Source organism: Plectropomus leopardus, chromosome 14 (assembly GCF_008729295.1).
Source record: "Plectropomus leopardus isolate mb chromosome 14, YSFRI_Pleo_2.0, whole genome shotgun sequence".
NCBI classification, from domain to species: Eukaryota; Metazoa; Chordata; class Actinopteri; order Perciformes; family Serranidae; genus Plectropomus; species Plectropomus leopardus.
Genome location: NC_056476.1, coordinates 9,678,293 through 9,699,723, shown reverse-complemented (window position 1 = coordinate 9,699,723; position 21,431 = coordinate 9,678,293). Strand labels below are relative to the sequence as shown.

The window sequence follows — 21,431 nt, the reverse complement described above, 5'->3', positions numbered from 1 at the left end:
AGAGGAGGAGAGACCCGGAAAATAAAAGTGACAGTGTTTATGTGTCTGACAGGTAGTTATTAGATGTAATGACTGCTCCGTACATTTTGAACAGTGTTTTTATCAGCCAGCTGGCCAAACATGGCACAATACCCATCAGCCTCGCTCTCTGCCCGGCTTCTTTGTCTTCCATCTCCGTTTCGTCATTTGCCATCACTCGTCCTTTCTCTCCTGCTTCTTATCTGTATGCCAATCCCATCATCTTCTCTCTCTCTGCCCCATTTATCTCCCTCTGAATGTGTGTCTCACTCCTCTCTCTTACTTCCCGTCTCCTGCTCTTTCTTTCTCGCCAGCAGCCGAATAGATGGCATCAATCCTTGGCCAATGCTCAGCTGGCTGCTTAAAGTGACTGACATGACACTCTTGTGAAATGTAGCCAATATACACTCACACACACACTCTTGAGGAGGTGATTACAAGTGGCTTCAGGAATGCGTTGTGTTTGTCAGAGAGATTTTAATGTCACGTCACATAATCACCATAACAGACAACACAATATTGGCACTTTCTCAAAAGCAAAGAGGACGATACAAAATAGATGAAGCTTCAATAAACATTTAGCAGTCTGTTTGTACACTGGAAATGTGAAGGAGGGAGTGGCGGGTCTATTTGATGGGTGAGTCCAGAATCTCTTCATACTCCTCCCTTTGGCGCCGAGCTCCCCCACGAGCCGGTAGCAGCTTCATCGCCACCAGCCACGCGACGCTCAGAATGACCATCACATTCCCGACGACCTCAGGTGCAGTTGGAGCCAGTGGCAGTATGGCCAGGTGCAGCAGCATGGCGACAGGTATCTCCAAGCTCTGAGAGGCGGAGACCAGAGCCGGGTGGAGTCGGGTGAGGGCGTGTGTCATCCCCAGAAACGCGGCCACCGAGCACGCAACCAAGCCCAGGACAAGGCCCCAAGCTGGGGCGCTCATCGGCCAGGACCAGCCTTCTTGGAGCAGAGCCAAGGAGGCCGGGGCGAGCAGGCAGCCAGTCCAGCTAACTGTGAACAAAGCTGTACCCACGCCCACCCTCTCCTTCAGGGAGCGATACCCGACCAGCGCCAGAGCCATCCACAGCCCTGCGAGAGCTGACAGAGACCAGCCAAACGCGCCCCTCCAGAACACTACCGGGTCAGTTGGTGAATCAGAATTGCTCTCGTCTGCTGTGGGAAGCAACACAAGCCCCAAACCGCACAGTCCAGCAGCTAAGGTGATCCCATCAGCCAGTCCGAGCCTCTCGTCCAGGAGCAGGAAGGCCAGGGTCGCTGACAGTGCCGTGGTGGCCAGGCGCCAGGTTGCTGTGGCATTTCCAGGAGAGACGAAGGTTAAGGAGGAGTAGGCGCAGCAAAGGGAGAGAGAGTAGGCAACGCCATAACAGAGCAGACGTAGACGGTATCCCTCTGGTCCGAAAGGGTTCTCCCCCCTGTGCAGTGGTACGGCCACAGAGAGGAGCTGCACGATGGAGCGAACCAAGAGCAGAAACAGGGGGCCCAGGCTGAAGCGTTCAGAGGCCAGGCGGGTCAGGACAATCAAACAGCCGTGAGCCAACGCCGCACCAAGCAGCCCCACCCAGGTGAGCCGTGACGCAGACACAGACGCCTCTCCGAAACTGGCCAGCTGTTCCCCGACCCCTTTCCCAGACGCCTTTGCTGCTCTGGCTCCCCCCTCACTGCCGTCTCCTCCCCCGGCAGCAGCCTGAGGTCTGTTAGTTGTGTCCTTGTCTTTGGAGCCAAACAGCGTCAGACGCCACCTCCTGCTCTCCGTCAGCTGTTTCTTGTCTGACGTCTCCTCCAGGAAGGAGCCAAAGTCCTCAAACGACGGTGCGTCATCATAGCCCTCATCCCCTGGTTGGGGGAAGTGCGTGTGTACTCCAGGCTGAGGGGAGTAGGGGGTGTGTGTGGCATATTTGGCTGTGACGGTGTGAGGGTGGATCTTTACTCGTTTCTTTGAGCCGCTCAGGAGGTGAGTGGACTCCATTTTAAAAGTTAAGTGATGACAGACACCTGCGAGGGAAGAGAAAGGACACTTTTAGAGGCAAATACAAGATTTACTTTACTCTCCTGCACATCCTCTCTCTGCTTTCTCCCTCACGCCATCCCTCTTTTGGATGCTGCTTGATATCTCATATATCTTTGATATCCAGGATAATAATAGCAGTGACTCACATCTTCCCATATGCCCCGCGTGTTTGGCAGAGAACGTACGTAAGCTCTGCCCCTCTAAGCAATTACTAGTTTAATTGTTTTTTTTCTTTTTTCACACAAGTTCACACTGAGTTCATATTAGCAGAATCATACAGAGCCATTATGGCAGATTAACAGCTCTATCATCGCGCCTTTTCTTGGATAACATGACCTTCAACGGGTGTTAGAGATCGTCGGCAATGACAGTTGCATAAGCAAGAGCTTCCTGCCTCATCTGTCTTTTATCTCTCTCCGTCTCACACAATTTTCTTCTCCCTCAGTCTCTCTCCCTTCCTGTCTACTGGAAAATTGGAAACCTAAAAGCATTGTTAACACTCTCTGTCTGTTAAAATATTAAATATGTCAGTTTTTGTGTAACAAAAACAGGTAGGCCTACATATAAATCCCTTGTGTGCCCCAAATCTCATCTGATCTACCTCTTTCTCAGTCATCTCCCTCTTGTATTCCTTTCATTTCTCCATCTCTTTAACTTTCCCCTTCAAGGTCCTGCTCCGCGGATGACTAACTTATGACTGATGGCGCTCTGCGGTAGAACAATATGGCCATGCAGGTGCTGTACCACACGCTCCCACTGCTGCATTTCAGGTTGTAAAATGCTCAGCAGTCTGCTGGTTTCTCTGGGAGCGGGGAATACTTTCCCACGACATAATGTTTATTCATGTAAAGGCATGTGGAGCACAGTGCTCAGTTATTTCCCCAAAGTATTACTCAACAGTAATTTGCGTACCAAAACGCAGCAGGTGAAACACATCTTCATTTGACTCATTGCTATACACGCTCAATCCAGCACTTTAATCACAAAACATGTAATTTAATGACAAAGCTAAGAGTCTACAGCCATGTTAGCAGCTCTGTGAAGCTGTACTTAGAGACAGTGCTACGCTGATGTTCTGCAGTTATAATGTGCCCCGTGTTCACTATCTGACTTCAGTGTACTATCATACTTACAGCAGATAATTAGCACTTAACACCAAATGCAGATGAGCTGATGGGATTTTCATTAGTTTTGCAGATATTTGTTTACAAAAATACAGTTGAAACAAATTAAAATTTTGAAGACAATGGCGCAATATAAAAAGTTAAGGGATCACAAAAGTGATTGCAACTCATCCTGAGGTACACAAGAACAAATCCAAAAGCTACTGGGACACAAATTTAACCCCATGGTAATGCAAGAGGAGAAGTCAGGGGACCTCGTTAGGTGGCATTATTAGGCACACATGAATGTCTGTACTGAATTTTGCGCCAATCCATCTGACAGTTTTCTTTAATTATTAACTGGACCACAGTAATGGACTGACTGCCAAACAGTGTACGTATTCCTATAGAGCAACAAGCCAAATGCCAGAAAAAATGTTTGTACTGTGTGTTTCTGCAAACTACTGGTGTACTGTATTTGTATATTACAAATACATTAAAAGTTGATATTTCTCAACAACACCGTGGAGAAAGTGTGGTTAGGTTTAGGTGCAAAAATCACTTGGTTGTGGTTAAAAAGCAAAAAGCAGGGACAGGTTAGTGAAAAAAATACCCAGGTTCAGGCTCAAATGCTGCTGAGGAGCATTACAATGTGTTGGTGAAAACAACGATGCTCTGTGACTGAAATGATTCTGGGAAATGCCAAAATTGGCTGCTAAAGACAGTCAGGTATGATTAAAAAAAAAGAAAAAAAAGCACCCTGGTTTAGTCCTTAGTCATACAGGGTGTCCGCAGTGGTCCATAGTTTTGCAGGTGTCTCACCTTGGTGACACACCATCTGCCATCCCAGTGACAAAAGTGTGTATATTATGTCCAAATGCTGATATACCTTTATGAATCAAATTTAACATATTTGCGGAAAAGTATAATGCAAACATTTTTTTCTGGTGACTGGGCTTGGAGCCAAGTCAGTGGCTATAAATCACAATAATAGAGCAAAATACAAGAATACATCACAAATACTAGAAGTGGACCACACAGATAAAACCCTTGTTGACGGCATTCTAAATCTTGTATGTCATATCAATAAATATCATGATAGAGTACATTTTCTGGGAAATCAAGAGATAAAATAACAAGACAACAAGGTCTGTTTGGCTATTCTTACAAATTAAACACCTGAAAAACAAATGTACTTCATCATATGGATGCAAAAATCATATAAAACACATCAGTGTTGCTAAAAAGCAATCATTTACATTTATTGCATTCAGTGACCTAATACCATATAGCAAAATCTCTAATTGTTAAAAAATGACAATTATATCTTAATACCATCCAACCATCATAACTGCTATACATGCATGGCAGAGGTGCGTCATAGCAGATGACAAAAACAGCATTTCAGTAATTTATTTTCTGATTTGACCCCAGCAGGCAGAGAAAATAAAGGCAGCAGTTTTGGTAGCTCTCTGCTGTTTCTCACGTTGTTGGTGCAGTCACTTTGATTTGGTAAAAACAGGGGGAGGCTGTGAATGTGTGGCTAGCTACGTGGCCTTTACTCTCCCTGGAGATGTGGAGTATTCCCATGAATCAGCCTGAATTGCCCTTTTACAAATTACAACAACTAGAGGGGTCTTGCTGTGAGTGCTTAGCACAGCCCCTGAGGTGTTAATTTAAAATAGAAGACTTTTCTTAGAAAACATGGACTTTGAGGAAATTCAATTAATTCCTTCTCAAATCGGCAAGTAAATTTGCCCTGCGATAAAATGATGAATCTGGGTTGAAGGAAACGTGCCATGATTTCACAACTTCACAGCTCTCTGAATAGAGTAAAAAATAACCACAGGCATGAGTTGCACCGATCACATGCAAGAAGATCCAGTCATTTCTACCACTGAAGATTACATGAAACCTAATCTGCTGCTCTATCAAAGAGCATAAAGAGATCAGGATGTGCTTCTCAGTCAGTAGTATTTCTAATGATCTGGGTGATGCAGCCTGCCTCTGCAGTGCCGCTGCTGCTATTCTAAAAAGGTTGTTTCACACCTTACACAATCCTAAAGTGAGCCGCTAGTAGGAAACACTAAATCTGCACAGTGTGAGGATGGCAGCAGGTAACATTTGAGTTTTTAGAGAGTGCTCCTCTGATTAAGTCTGGCAGAAAAAATAAACTATATGCCATCCTCCTGGTGTATTTACAAGCATCGTCTACTATATTTGTAAAGCCACAACATCTTTATATGGACTGTTAATAGGTCAGTCACCACTATACTGTTAATAATTTAACAGCTTAAAAGCATTATGCAGCTGTTATCGCTTATTTATTCAAAGTAAGACTTACTAGAGCTAATATAGTGCACTGTATAAATTCTGTTTAATTTTGGAGGTAAATATATATTATGTATGTGTGAGTGTGTGTGAGTGAGAAAGAGTTTTTTCCAATGAAACCTGAGCAAATTGACTTGATTTATTTGAAAAAAAAAAACAAGGAAGAGGGCAACAAGCAAGAAATGGCCAAGAAATTGGTCAGAAATTTGTAAAATCTTACAAGAAAATTCCTTGAAAATAACAAGAAAAAAATATTTCAAGAAATGCCAAGAAAAACTCACTTTTTTTCTTCAACAGAATTTTAAATAATTAAGAGAATATAGATATAGTTTTCCAGACATTTTTCTTCGTTTTTGGAATTATGTAATAATCCCCCCCAGTCAGTTTTTCTTGCCAATCAGTCCAATTTCCAAGGTTTTGGGGGTTTAAATGCATGATATCGATATAAGTGTTAAATGGTTATTGTGTGTTATTATGTAAAGTCATGTGTTCAATGAATGTGTGAAGGGATATGTTATTTTCAAGGTTATCAAGGTTCGTTCGTGATGCGTCCCTGTGACGCCAGAGGGTTGAGACACACATACACACACACACATATATACACACACGCACGCATTAACACGCGCGCGCACACATGGAGGTAACAGAAGGGTTGTGCCGCATGTGTTGTAAGATCCAATTAAACAGTCGTTTTACATCGTAAAACAACATATCTCTGCTGGTATCCGCTCTGTACGACTCCCGCACCTGCAGAGACGCTGGTCCGATCCTCGTCTATGTCACACAGTGAGATTCATTTTAAACGTCCACCAAACAGCATGTGCATGTATGATGCCGTAACCTACTATGACAGCCCGACCCGTGACCCATGACGAATTCTTGAATGGAGAGAGGCGCGCGCTCGCTCTCACTCTGCATGCGCACCCTCAATCAATGAACCCCGGCTGAGTCCTCAGACACTTTCCCTAATTAGCGACCTGCTGTAATTTCGCGCTATTGCATAATGCGGTCCGATCAATAGTAAAGCAGCGGGTGGGTTATTCACAGCCTCCTCCGCCTCAACTCACCTGCTTTCCCGCAAACCAGCGGATCCTGCCGGGTTGATTTTCACTCTCGGTCAGCCTCAGTCATTTACAGAACATCTCCACAGCTCCATCACCTCCTCTTGGCCATTTGTTCTCCTCCTTTTTTTACTATTCTTTCCTCCTCTTCCTCCTGCGGCAGTCAAAAGTCTCCTCAAGGGCACCACGAAGCGCTCCGCCCGGCCAGACCCTGCGGTCACCTCACTTCACTCTGCGGGAGGAAAATGTGTGTTTTATGGCGACCTGCTGCCCGTCCATCACGCTCTGAGCACTGATACAGATGCTCCTCCTCAGTGTGTCCACAGAGAGGGGCGGGGGGGTGATCATGACGTCTGAGCATGCGTGACATCCTGAGCACCAACACTCTGTCCCCAAGATCATTGTATGTTATCTGTCACCCCAGTGTGTTTGTGCGTGTGTGTGTGTGTGTGTGTGTGTGTGTGAGAGAGAGAGAGAGAGAGAGCGATAGAGAGAGAATTACAAACATGTCATGTAAACTCCCAAATTTTGACTCGATTCATTCAACATCTTGAAGAGAATAGCGTTAACGCCATAGAAGCAGCAAGATATGTTAGTGTATGTCACAGCATAAGAGACAACCGACACAACAACACATAACAGCTGGAGTTCATCGCCTCACAACTCACACTCTGCCTTTTTATTTACTCTATTAACTCTACTCCATGGGATTTAAGCTTTTTTTGTTTATTTTTATGCCTCTGCGCCAGCAACAACACCTCAAGGAGATTTCTTCAAATTTTGTGCAAACGTTCACTTGGACGCAACAATAAGCTAATGAGATTTTGGTGGTCAGAGGTCAAAGGTCAAGGTCACTGTGACCTCATCAGTCTCATTCTTGTGAATGCAATATCTCAGGAACACCCTAAGGGAATTACTTCAAATTTGGCACAAACCTTTAAGTAGACTTAAAGATGAACTGATCAGATTTTGGTGGTCCAAGGTCGTAGTAACCTTGCATGCATGTCATTCTGGAGAACATGATATCTCAAAAACGCTTTTATTGATTTATGTTTTCTATATTTGACACAGACATTTACTCTGACTTAACAATGAGCTGTTTAGAATTTAGTGTTCAAAAGTCAAAGTCACTGTGACCTTGCACACATCTCATTATCGTGAATGTAATGTCGGAAAATGGCCGTGGAGTTTCCATAAATTTGACACAAACATCCACTTGGGCTCAAGAATTAATTGATTAGAATCTGGTAGTTGGAGGTCAAAGGTCAAGGTCACTGGGTCTTTGACCCTGTGGGTGAAGCATCCATGTTTTCACAGTTTTAATCGTAGTTGTGCTTTGGTAACGCATGTCAAATGTCCTGCCAACAAAACCTATTGAACTGAACTGAGAAATAAGAGACAGCCGATCGTGGCCTGATTAATAAACAGTACCATCATATAAATGTCCCTTATATGGCAGTAACGTGTGCGAATGTGCTTGTTTTATTAAATAATGTCCTTTTACATCTCTTGTAAGAATAGAAAAACATTTTATTTTCTCTCTCTTATACTATTTTTTGGCATTATGCCCTGGTGCTCTTAGAGCCTCCAGGCCTCCTAAAGTCTCTGTTTTAATATGTATGGTTTGTAGTAATTTGATTAATTGCAAATTAGTGTGTGAATAATTAAATTACAATATCAGGGCCCTTAAGAGTCCAGGGTTTAGGATTTAGGAGTGTATATTGGCAAAATCATAATATAATTGTTTTCTTTTGTGATCACCTGAAAATAAGAATCACAGTAGCCCAGAACTGACAATCCAAACACTGGCTCTAGATAGGATGTTTTTGGGTTTTGTCTTTTGGCGTTTTGCCGTTTTGCATCAGCCATCATATAAAGAAGCCCATTTGCAATGAGCACCAGAGTTACACTTATTTCTAATGTAAAACTGCTTTGCTGAGTGTTTCTGTCTACATTTTTATGGGTTTTTTTAAATTATTTTTGAAGAGCAAGAGACTTCTGTGGATAATTCAGCTTCCAGTGAAACCTCCTAGATCAAATTGACATTTGACATCCTGACATTGAATTTTTGTCACAATCTAAATTCAACCAAATAACATCATCTAACCATGGTGGTATCCAGCCATGTTGTTTCCAGTGTTAATGCTAATGCTACAGTATACAAAGATATTGTAGCGTTTGTGGCTCCGCTGCATGCTGCTTCCAACTTTGTGGCAACAGTTTAAAGAAAGCTCTTTCCTGTTTCAATGAGACAATATATCCTCATGCACAAAGCTGGGTCTCTAAAGACACAGTTTGGTGTGGACAAACTTGACTGACTAGCACTGAGCACTTACTTCCACTCCATCCAACCTTTATTTTGGGATGAACTGGGAAAACTAGGCATCATCACTCAACACCACTGACCGACCTCAGTGATGCTCTTGTTGCTCAATCTCTGCAATATGGCTCCAAAATCTCACGGAGCTGTTAAAGCAGCATATGAGTGTTAATCATACTGACAGCTGTGGTGAGAATAGTGAGCAGAGATTAAATAACAAGGAGGCAGAAGTTGAAGGAGCTCGGTCCAGTTTCTCCTCCACTGTTGAACTCACCATCACTGCACATGCTCACACACGTTCATCTTTTTGAAACCTGACAGCAATTGCTTCGACCTTTTGTTCCTGTGATACTTGTGTGCTCTGCTGCATTTCGAGCTGTATTACCCTTTGCCTGGTTCACTGTTGTTGGGTTGGACTGTTTAATAAGAGGCAGTGTTCCCAGGGGAGACTGACTTCTCCCATGAGGCAAAAGACGTCTCTTCATGTCACCTAATTGCCCCAGATATTTGGAAATCAGCAATACTTTATAGAACAACCTGTCTTTGTGCTACATGTTTTTCTATTTCTATATCTGTGGCGTCCAAATGAGAGAGTGGGCAGATTTCCTTGCCAACCAATTACACTTGGTGATTTCACTAATTACTCTGTTATGAGGGTATATCAGTAGATAGCACTGTCAACAGAACCATTTTACACTTGCAAACAATTAGGAATAATCTCAACTGCAGACAATTATCTAGTATTGACTATTGCTGTAATTAGGCATCTGTAGCAGCACGCAAACACTCGCCTAATTACACATAACGCAGACACAAAGCAATATTAGCATCCATTTGGAATTAGGTCTCTGACCACCCAACAAATGTAAGTCCAATATTAATTCCCCATTCAGCTCTGGTTTGGTCTTTACTAATTGCATGGGTGCATGGGGTGGATGCTGAATAGATTGTGTACAGTGGTTTGGTGGTTTTTTTTGGAACACTTGGCCATAAAACAGCTTGCAATGATGTTGACAAGATTGGTGAGACCAAACGGGGCTGAAAAATGGGACACACCGCGGTGACAAGGGGCACAGACGCTCACTGGTGTGTCATGGCTTTTAGGGTTATCTACACCCTCCACCCCTATCATAAAATGGTCAGTTCTGGCAAAAAAAAAAAAAAAAAAATCAAGATGGCAACAGCCAAAATGTCGAACTCGAGGATTCAAAACAGGAGTCCACAAACCAATGGTGAAGTGTTTCCATGTCCATATTTTTATGCAGTCTAAGTGTGTCACTGAACCAAAACAGTAAATTTGCGGGCCATAAAACCAATACTAAACCAAAACCAACAATAAGCTGGTGTTAAAGATGCCAAAATACTCCATAGACCTAAAGAGAGCTGCAGAGTCATGTGATATTTCATTGTGGGTCACTGCAAGTGACCCAACCCACATTACACACTGTCATTTGAGCCATTATTGATGGGAAAATATTGATAAGTGCAGCTTTAAGTTGCTGCAGCAGTGCCGCGGGGTTGAGAAATGCAAGTCTATATGCACTGTGGCTTTACATTTTGATTTCTTCTTAAACTACGTTTAAAAAAATGACAATAAAGTTACCTTGTACCTTGAACCTTGAATGAATGAACAAATCTTAATTTCAAATATGTAAAAACAAAAGATAAACCAAAACAGATAAATAAAAGCAAATAAGGCTTATGACCAAGTGCAATAAATAAAACAAAAAGACATTAAAAAGGCCTATACGAAACCTGTGTGTCAATCTCAATAAACATATACTCAAGCTAATTTAGATACATGTTCGAAAAGGAGTAAGAAGAGGTACACGTGTATTTATTCCTACCTCTTTTTTTTCCTTTTGAAAGATGTGGTTTAGTCTGAAAAAATGACTTAATATTTAATGTTAATTAAATGAAGCCATCCATTTAAAGTCCATTATCAAAGAACAATATATTGCCATGCAACAGTGCTTTCAAAAGTGTCAGTTGAAACATGCTGAAATACAACAGGGATTATGGATGTTCATTTTTGCATATTTTTTGAGAGCTCACCGTGCTTCATCTAATTCATAACAGAATTTGATCTCACTCTCTGGGGCCCTGCTCTCCTTAAAAATCACAAACAGTGCTGTATGTATATCATGTCAGACTCTAAATTTGTACTGTTTATTTATTCAACGTGGCTGGGGTGATGTGACACAGTTGGCCTGAAATATCAAATTGGCAGTTAAAAAATGAGTTCAGTATGGACACACGGAGCACTGCTAGAGGAAGTTAATTTCCTCGTCTACTGTCCCCAGGGTTGTTTTTATAGTGACCACGATGCTTGAAGAGATGCATGGTGGTCAAGAGTTTAACTGACTACATAATCTTTCTTTCTTTCTTTCTTTCTTTCTTTCTTTCTTTCTATCTCTCTCTATCTTTCTCTCTCTATCTCACCCATGCATTTGCTTGAGGCTATTTCTCTGAGGACGAGGAGGAATATCTAGTGTTTCCATGGTTACAGTGAATAAGAGTACATCGGACCCAGCTATTTAGGGCACTGTTTAAATCCCATCGACTACTCTGCAGGCCAGGTTTTGGCTAATGGGTTCATCGTATCCAGACTCGGAGGTGCAGCCTCCGGGGAGGAGTTGGTGACTCGCTGTGATAAGGATATGCTAAAGGAAGCAGAGATGAGCTGACAGCAGGGAGGAAGAGGGGAAGGATGGGTGGGATGAGAGCGGTGTAGTGGAGAGGAGAGGGAGACGGTGGATGCGGGGAGAGTTATGGGAGAGGCAGAGAGGTTTTTAATGAATTCAAGCACATGTGAGAACCAAACTCGAGAAGCTTTCCGTGCAGTCTGCCTCTCTCACTGCAGCTCTGGTCTGGATGAAATGAATTATGGAGTATGTCGAAGGAGGCAGCTAAACTTGGGTTTTTCATTTTCCACTATCTGCTGCATCTGTGTTTTCTGTATGAATCAATCTTCCTCAATCTGTCTCTCAAAGACACACACGCTCCTTGAAACAGAGGTGCTATCTAGAACCATATAGGGTTCTTTGGCTTGTCCCTATAGCAAAACCCAGTTTGATCCCTTGTAGAACCTTTTTAAAGAAACCATTTTAGAAGGTTGTATCTAGAATAGTGATGATAACAATAAATCGTTGTTTTGTTAATTGGTCATTAAGAATTTAACTGGACATGTGAAATTCAATCGATTAATCAGGCTATGAAATGCTGTCAAAATATATGCAACATGTGAGCTTTGACTGAGGATAAAACGCATTGTTTTGTATTGTATTGTTTGAAATAAGTAAAGTTTTTATTTCTTTCAAATAATGATTAATTGATTGTTAATTTGGCCTATTAATCGATTTGCATTGTTTATTTAAGACTCATGGAACTTCGGTGCATGTTTCAACCAGTTTTGATCATAATCAAGTGATCAAGGATGCTTTTTCTATATGTAGGACATTGCATAATGCACAACCGAAGTTAACAGTAAGATAGAGGATCACACTGATTAGCCTACCTGCAAACTTTTGTTCTATTTTTTTTTTTTTTTTTGATTATTTTTCTCTTAGTGCCTTGATTTTTTACATTCTCCATCCTCTTTTACCAATCTGCAGAAAATGACACGCCCACTGATGTCATCACAATTCATAAGATCCCTTCTATGGTGTAATAGCTCCACTCAAAACCCTTTCTTGCAGTTCTATCCAGAATCTTTACATGAACCAACCCAGAACTTTCTTCTGAGAACCCTTTAAATATTTTAAGTGATTCATCTACCCAGGGGTCATCCCACCCAACGGTCTCTAAAATAGTAGTTGAATTAGATCTTTCACTAATCCTAGTTTGAGTTTAGCCTGGCATTAAGGGATCCACGTCCTGCAGCCCTCACTTCCATTAGGGGTGGTCTAATAAAGAACCCTTGAAAAGCCCTTCTTCAAAAAGGGTTTTTATGGATTAAAATGGTTCTTGATAGAACCTGTGGTCTTAGAAAGAGCCCTTGAAGAACTCTTTCTTCAAAAAAGGTTGTTAGGGTGAAAAGTGTTCTTAATGGAACAGTTAGTCTTACAAAGAGCTTTTTAAGAACATTTTCTCTAGAAAAGGTTTTTTGGATGAAAAGTGTTCTTAATGGAACCCTTAGACTTTGAGAGAGCCTTGAAAAACACTTTGAAAAAGGATATTTTGGGGATGAAAAGGGTTCTTAAAGGAAAGTCTTCCACAGAACCCTGAAGAATGCTTTCTTCAAAGAAGGGTTCTTTGAGTGAAAATTGAGTGCCCTCAAAAAACACTTTCTTCGGAAAATGGTTCTTCAAAAGCAAATTGTTCTAGGTAGAACCTGAGCCCTTTAGGAAGAACATTTTTGGAACCCTTAATCCTGAGAGCGTATGTATTCTTGTTTCTCATTCACTCACACACATTAGCACATTTCAGTTGGTTGGTGCCAATTTCACACTTGTCTGACACAGGAGGCATCATGATTCTCAGTCTGTCAGTCAGATATTATCATTCATGGACATCAATTCTTCCACTTTAACAGTTTAATAAACAGTTTGGTGAATTCTGTATCAAATAAACAGGAAGTATTGATTGATATAGATTTCTGTTGGCATCAATTGAAATTCCTCACCCTGTCTCAGGGTTATTAAAGAGGTCTGTTTAGGGCGTTCAGTGTTTATGAACTATAAACAGGACGTCATTATTCAAAGCTCGGGTCCTTGAATGTCTGAGCGCTTGTTCTCATTAAAGCAGGAGCTGATGAGAGCAGAAATAAGCGAACCGCAACCACAGACAGGACACATTCATCACCAGGCCTCCGCGGTGGAGGGGAGGAACACAGGAGTCCAAAAAGAAAATAAAAAAAGACCCTGCAGAGTCTAGGGTGGAGATAAGATGAAGATGTTTGGAAATTAGAAGCCTTGGCTGGTGGTGTGTGACACACACACATTCTACGGTTAAAAAAAGAGAAAATCCTTGGCTGTGTCCACTTCCATCTGTGTGTGTGTTTCACTGATGGAGGTGGATGTGACAGACAGCGACTGCCTGGTTCTAGTGGTGGACTAAGTATTCAGATCCCTCACTTAAGTAAATGTATTCCCATGAAAGCACTCTGTTACAAGTAAAATTCCAGCAATGAGAATGTTACTCAAGTAAAAATAAGTAAGTATAATCAGAAAAATGTACTTAATGCTTGTAGTAATCAAAGTTTAAGTACCCAATGCAGAAAAATTCTTAAAAAACAAACAAAACATACCAAAGCTTAAAGAAAACTCAAAATTATTGAAATAAATTACAAAAATACCCCAAAACTCAAAATTGTAAAAAAGCAAAGAGGAAACACCCCCAAACCCATCAAAATTACTTAAAAACACTTACTTAAAGACTTGAAATGATCAGAAAAAAAGAAAAATAAAATAAGTAAAGTTATTTTAAGTAATAGAAAAAAATCCCCCGAAAAGCCTCAAAATTATTTTAAAAAACCCCAACAAAAAACAGTTGGCCATTAATTTTCTGTCGATCGGCTGACTTATTAATCATCTTAATATTGCAGCTGTAGTTGTATGAACTGAATTGTAATTTTATTTATTTAAAAAAACATTGAATTTTATAAACACTTTTTACGTTTTTATCTAAAATCTTAATGTGTAAAGTAACTACAATGTTCAGATAAATGTCGTGAAGTAAAAAGTACAATATGAAATATAGTGGAGTAAAAGTCTAAAGTGGCATGGAAAGAAAATACTTAAGTAAAGTACAGTACTTGTGTAAATGTACTTAGTTACAGTCCACCACTACCTGGTTCACAAGTGAGGTTGTGATAGACTATTTTGTCCCCAGCCAGCTGTATAGCACTCCACCTCTCATACATTTTGCATTACCACAGTGGTGGAAGGGAAGAGAAAGGGGAGGAGGGAGGAGGGGGGAGGGGGTGAGGCAAGAGAGACGTGAAGAGTCAGAAGCAGGGTGTCAAACGGTGAAAAAAAAACCTTGGGAGTGAAAACGCTGCAAGCAAGGTCAGAGGGAATTAAAAATAGAACAGGCATGGAACAGCAACGTAAAAACCTATCTGTTAGTAAACAGCCTCAGAGATGAGACGAAGAATAAAACAGACCTTTATTTCATAACACGTCAAATGAGCCTAAATGAAGAGACAAGGTTTGAAATGAGCCGTCATCAGAGCTATCCCAAAGATTTGTCACCGCTCTTCGCTATTTGACTGATAACCTGTGATTACCTTGACAGTCTGAAAGGGTTTGCTCCTCTGATGCAGCCTCTGTTGCCATGGTTACAGCCCAGAGAAAAGTTTTCAGATCATGGCAGATGCAGTGATTGAGCGTCTGTGCATCCACGCATGGCCGTGTTTGCCTGTGTACCACAAAAAAAAGCCTCAAAACTCTCAAAAGTGGGGCAACCTGAACACTGACATGGATCCAGACGCTTCGATGCAGACACCCATGAAAGTCTGCCGGTTATGTAACCCAACACTGCACCATGCATACTTAAAAAGTAAGGTGCAGTCTCAATGAAATGCCGTTGTGAGCAGGTCTATGAGAGATTAACCTGGGCGAGTGTCTGCAGAGTGAGTTTTAGAGGCTCAGATGGTTCAAGTTGAGGATTTTGGACCATAGGAAAGGTGAAAACCCACAGAAAAACACTGCAATATGATGCAACACCCTGCACAGACACAGCCCCCTTTTGTCTGTCTGAATTTGGTTGAAAAAAAAGAAAAAAATGTAGAAGACGAGAGGATAAACAGCCAGACCGTACCTCATAAGTGGTTTTATATGTGTGCTTGTTTCAAGGATTGGTTGTGTAATCGCACAAATCTAAATGAGGAGAGAATGCAGCATGCCTCAGAGCAATGTAGGGGGATAAATACGCAAAGTTATGGACCCATATTTGCGAATATATTATTTATCTGTTCGTGAATCTTTGTTTATTCACACAGCATCACTGCTGTGAGCCAATGTGAGTAAATGAGATCAATGACAGTCATGATATCCTACATTTATCCCCTCATAATATGGGTCAGCAGCCAGAGGGTACAATAGGAGTATTGCTGATCTAAAAAGCGGTGTATTGACAGCAGAATCAGAATCATAAATTCATTATTGATCCCTAGGGTAAAAATATGATGCATTACAGTCACTCTGATGTAGACTACAGCATAGAGAATTAAGTAGAAATAAGAGTATTAAAATAATAAGTATGTAAATATCGAAATAAAAGGGGAAAAAATAGAAATAAAAATAAAACATTGTGCAAAATTATTTAGCACTAGTGTTTAAAATCTTAATAATAAAAATATAATGCACTAAGTCTGTAAAGTGTGCAAAAATATTAAAATATATATGCATTTTGCTACATTACAATGTATAATCTAATATGTAAGATTTCAGAAATGGAATAGGTAGATGTGTTAAAATGCAATATGATGTCCTTATCCGGCAGAGACAAAATGCATGTTCAGCAGGTTACATGTGAAGTGTAAATAAACTATGTAAATGAAATATTGTAATAATAATTGCATGCCAAAGATTGCTGCAGAAAGAGATGTTTTGGCATCTGGTTAGTCGTTCTCTGACAGGCAGCAGATCCTCCTCCAGCCTTGCAAAATTACAATTTCTGGCACTGATGTAATTCATTTTAGTGTTTTTCTGGACAAAGACATGATGCTAATCTCTGCGTGCTGCTGTTCTGACCCACTTTCCTACATCTTTTTCTAATGCTTGTAATCTAAGAACTGAGCACACTATCTTTGCTGCTGCACGCAGTATAATTTGCTCTGGAGGAGGATGTTTTTTGCAACAGGAGGATTGGATTCCTCGAGTAGAAACTTTGACTTTTTCTTCCAGCTTCAGTGAACCATGTAACCCGCTAAATAAACTGAAAAGGCAACAAGGTGGCACACTGTGTGGGCAAGCCTCTGACCTGCTGAACTGATCTGAGAGAAAAATACTTGCTTTTTCCAGTGTTGCTCTCTCTCTTCGCTTGAGCTCTGACTTCTCAGTAAAACAAGATTTGAGAAAAGATGTTTTTTTTATTATAGAGATCAGTGGAGAACCTCAAGACAACATAAATGTGAATTATTTTTGCTGAGGAGTTGTAGACAGCAGCCGTGAATCACTGAGACTTTTATTGAAGTGGCCTTTAGCAAAGCACTCAACCACGCAGGTACAGATTTCCAGTGGAACGCAGGGGACACGTCCCTCTCAATATTTAGAATATTTATGCATTTGGTGCCCCAATAGATACATGAAAGTGACTTTTTTTGGACAAAATTCAAAATTTAAAGGTTTTACCACTGATGTTCTTATTTATTTATCCAAGTATTTTATTGTTTTTATTATTCTTGCAGAAATTATATTTTCACTTATTTCTTTACCTCTTGTTGTTCTAGAGTATGTCGTTTTTCTCTCGGAGTAGGTGCAATGCATATGCAGTGCAATGTCTGTATTCAGGGGCTGATGCAATGTCATTGGGCTGGTGCAATACTAATAGTCAACCCTTGTGACTGTTTGATTTTTTTTTGTTTTGTTTTATTTTGTTTTGTCTCTCTGTTGTGTCAGGTGGATGTATATTGTTTCTGGAGCATAATGTGACTGCAGTTTTGAATGGGCATTCTTGCCCAAGACAAATTTCCAATAATAAAGTTTATCTTATCTTATCTTAAAGACATTCGCATCATAAATTGATACAAAAAAGGCACAAATTGGTCCATAAAATTAACCAGAATGCAGGACATTGAGACCCCCAAACCCCTTTTTCATACGTGTCACATCAATGTCGAAACAAAATAAACACCTTTTTTGCCCAAATGGCTTCAGAAAGGTTATCATGTATGAATGTGACATTTGGATGTGTAGAAGTGAATACTCAGCAAAAACAGAACAGATCTGTAAGTCTGAAATACACAAATATGATATTTGCTGATATACAAAGTCTACCAGGGTACAATTTCAATTTGATTCAACTGAAGAGCCTGTAATCAATATAAGACGATATCAGTAAATATCCTGATTGTTTTGGATGCTTGCTATTAGCTGCAAGACAGTAAGCCACAAGCACTGTTTGAATGTTTAGGAAGGACATGTTGTTGGACAGAAATGGAGACACAGACGTGTTGTGAAAATGTCAAAATAAAGGTGTATCTAGATTTTCACTTTGCATTGTTGATCTTGGATTGCTGATCAGTGAATTAATATATTGATCCATAACGTTGTATTGTTACACCTCTACTTAACCCTTTAAAACCTTAGCAAATCTGTTTTATTTTAAAAACATGGGGACAAGGCAAAAAGTAACTGAAGAAGACATGGCCCAAAAAATTTACCAAAAAAAAAAAAAATAGATAAAGAAAAGAAACAAAGAAAGAAACAAACAAGAAACTAGAGAATATATATATATATATACATATATGTATGTATGTATGTATTCAGTTAAATAATTTTAAATCTTAATTTTTATTTATTTTTTTGGTTATTATCTGGTCACCTTTTACTAATTTATAGATATTTTCTTTCCAAGTTGGTCATTGCCTTTTCAAGGCGTCTGAATGCAGCACAAAGTGATGTCGATACAGGTCTCAAAGGAATCAGTGCATGTAGAATTATGTGAAAAGAAGAAAAGATACATATTTTACAACATCTTTTTTTATATTTGGTTTGTTGTTGCAAAATTTTTAAAGAAATAATAAAACGGGCAGCTTTTCTGTTGTTTTTGCTTTGGTATTGTTTGCTACACACGACACCTGTGGAATACGTAATTACGCCAAACATTAGAGAATCATTGTTTCTGAATTTGTTTGTGTGTGTGTGTGTGTGTGTTTGTGAAATAACCCTGAGGGGAGGATCTGGCTGCGGCTTTTATGGGGAAGACGTGCTGTTGCTATGGCGAACAACAGTGTGTCCGTCAGATGAAACACCACCCGGTACATTTGTGTGTGTGTGTGGATGTTTTTGTGTGTGTGTGTGCGTCACTACCTTATCTAATACGAAAATTCTTTTTAAAATGCACACAAAAGAATTTTCTTTTTGTTTTCTCTTTCTCTCATACTCCCCCCACACACATACACGTAACGCAGGTGTTTGATATCCACTTAATGACTCTCAAACGGGACTAATGTAATTAACTAAAGCCATAGCTCGCCCTCTCTGTCTCTATCTCTCTCTGTAGGCAGCAGTGAGCAGGACTGAGTAATGCGCACATCCAGGCTCTGTAATTGGGTTTATGCACGTTCAATTTCAGCCCAAGGACCTCATGGAGACAAATGGCACCAGAGTTTGGCCATGTGTGCATTCTCGCTCTTTTATTTGTCAACATCCAAAGTAGAGAGGTACAGATGAAAAAGAAGGAGAGAAAGCATCAGATATCAAAGGTCAAAGGTCATTATTGCATTAATCTTGCTGTTGTTTCTGGTTTTTGTCTTTGTATTATTTTATATTGACATTATGTGTCCTGCATCTTGCATTATTTGACCTCCGGTTTTTATTTTGTCCTTACTCTTGTTGTATCGCTCCCATTTCTTCTTTGATTTGTATGTCAAAGCACTTTGTAAACTCTGTTTTTAAAGGTGCTATATAAATAAAGTTATTATTATTATTATTATTATTATTATTATTATTATTATTGTTGTTGTTGTTGTTGTTGTTGTTGTTATTATTATTATTATTTATTGGTACATTATTATTATTATCATTTTTATTTTATTTTTATTATATTATTACTTTATTGTTCTGTTCAGCCGCATCTTGACAGTTTTGGATACATTACTTTAAAAACAACAACAACAACAACAACAACAACAAAAAAACCCTTAATACTTCTATGTAAACATGATCCACAGTGAGATAATTAGAGCCATAATTACTAGGTTATTGATCAATTAGGTGATCAAATGAAAATGACTTGGCAAGCATTTTGATAATACATTAATCATTTGATTACATAATGATTGCTGGTTCCAGCCCCTCCAAAATGAGTTCTTTAACCTTTTCCCTGTCAAATTTATTAAGGAAAAAAGACTGTTTTCTCTCAGACAAAACAAAACTTTTGAAGACTTGACAAAAGGCATTATGCAATAAGTTTTTCACTACTTTTTAATATTTCATTAAAAATTAAATAATCAAGAGAATAATCTATAGATTAATTGAAATTGAAAATGCTTGTTAATGTGAGTCCAAAAGGTCAAACATGTAGGCTATATCATATCATAATCAGAAAATAAACTTTATTGACAAAGTATGTGTACAAAAGGAATTTAAGTTCCTTTCAGTGTGGGATGAATTACAGGGATTGGGATATGAGGTCAAATGGGTCAGTATAACTATGGAGGGTTTGTTTTTTCACATGATGAAAAAGTAAAAATAGAAACTTTTATTTGCTGAGCAGAAGCTTTTTTTAAATTATTGGCTCTGGTCTGGATCATAGCCTTGAAGTGGCAGTCAAAACTGCGTGTCCTCATTGGTGTGACATCATATATGTGGGCGGGGCAAGCTTCAAACAGGAAGTTGACCACTGAATGCATGAGGTGAGTAAAAAAAAAAAAAAAAAAAAAAAAGTTACGGCTGCTAGTTTTCATCATAATATCATTAAGATGTCGTAGCTGATCTATTGCAAAAGTCTTTGTTGGAAAACATGACTATGATGCACTACCACAAACAATTAATTATGTATTTTTTGGAATTAAGTTGTTTTTATTTTGTCTGTGGACAGCAGGATTTTGGGTGACTGAGACACTTATTAGATTATCAGGTTTGCATAGTTCCATGGAAAACTGGAAGACAAAATTACAACTAGAGGCAATTAAATTATAAAAATGAACAACAATAAGTAAAAAATAACAAGCTATTAGGCCTCCGAGATGGAACGGGCCTACCAGGCACAGGCCCTGGGGCCCAAAGTGTCACCTGCAAATTGTCACTCAGAGTTACATGTAGGCTACCAATCAGGGAGACTCAAAATGACCACAAAGAGACACAGAAAGACCACAAAGAGATGCAAAGGAACCGGAAAGAGACACAAATAACTACAGAAAAGAGCAAAACAACCAACCAAACAAACAAAAAGACATAAAATGACCAAAAAAGGCAAAAATGTTTTGAATACCACACAAAATTACCTTGAAGATATCCAAACATCTGCAAAAAAAAAAAACTCTCTCTCTCTCTTCTCTCTATATATATATATATATATATATATATATATAGAGATAGAGAGAGATGAGAGAGAGAGAGAGAGAGACTGGTAATTACGATAGCTGCTGCTAGATTACAGATTACACTCCATTTATATCTATACATACAGCTGTTGACCTTTTTCATATTCTTCTTTTAACATGTTTGAAATAAACATATCAAACAATCAATCAAAATCAGTGTACATGTAGTAAATATATACAAAATGCAACAATGACCAAAAATATACAATGTTTATATGCATGTAAAGTTTTTTTGTAATTTCTAAACTAATAATAAAAATACTAACATTAATAATCATTATCATAATCATCATCATCTCTCAAAACACCTAAGGTCTTTCAGGACCTTACAGAGCATAACAATAAAACGCTAACAAG

At 39.5% G+C, this 21,431-nt stretch overlaps 1 protein-coding gene across 1 annotated transcript; it reads right to left on the bottom strand.

Annotated features, from left to right (window-relative positions):
• Positions 1-478: 478 nt before the first annotated feature.
• Positions 479-6,830, bottom strand: LOC121953912 (solute carrier family 35 member G2-like). Its single transcript, XM_042501187.1, has 2 exons — positions 6,547-6,830; positions 479-2,029 (listed from the first exon to the last, which is right to left on the bottom strand). The coding sequence occupies exon 2, from the start codon at positions 2,001-2,003 to the stop codon at positions 645-647; it is 1,359 nt and encodes a 452-aa protein (XP_042357121.1). The 5' UTR covers positions 2,004-2,029; positions 6,547-6,830; the 3' UTR covers positions 479-644.
• Between the last annotated feature and the right edge of the window lie 14,601 nt (positions 6,831-21,431).

Excerpts from the sequence above, each read along its gene's own strand:
- LOC121953912 (XM_042501187.1), bottom strand. The coding sequence starts at position 2,003 with ATGGAGTCCACTCACCTCCTGAGCGGCTCAAAGAAACGAGTAAAGATC.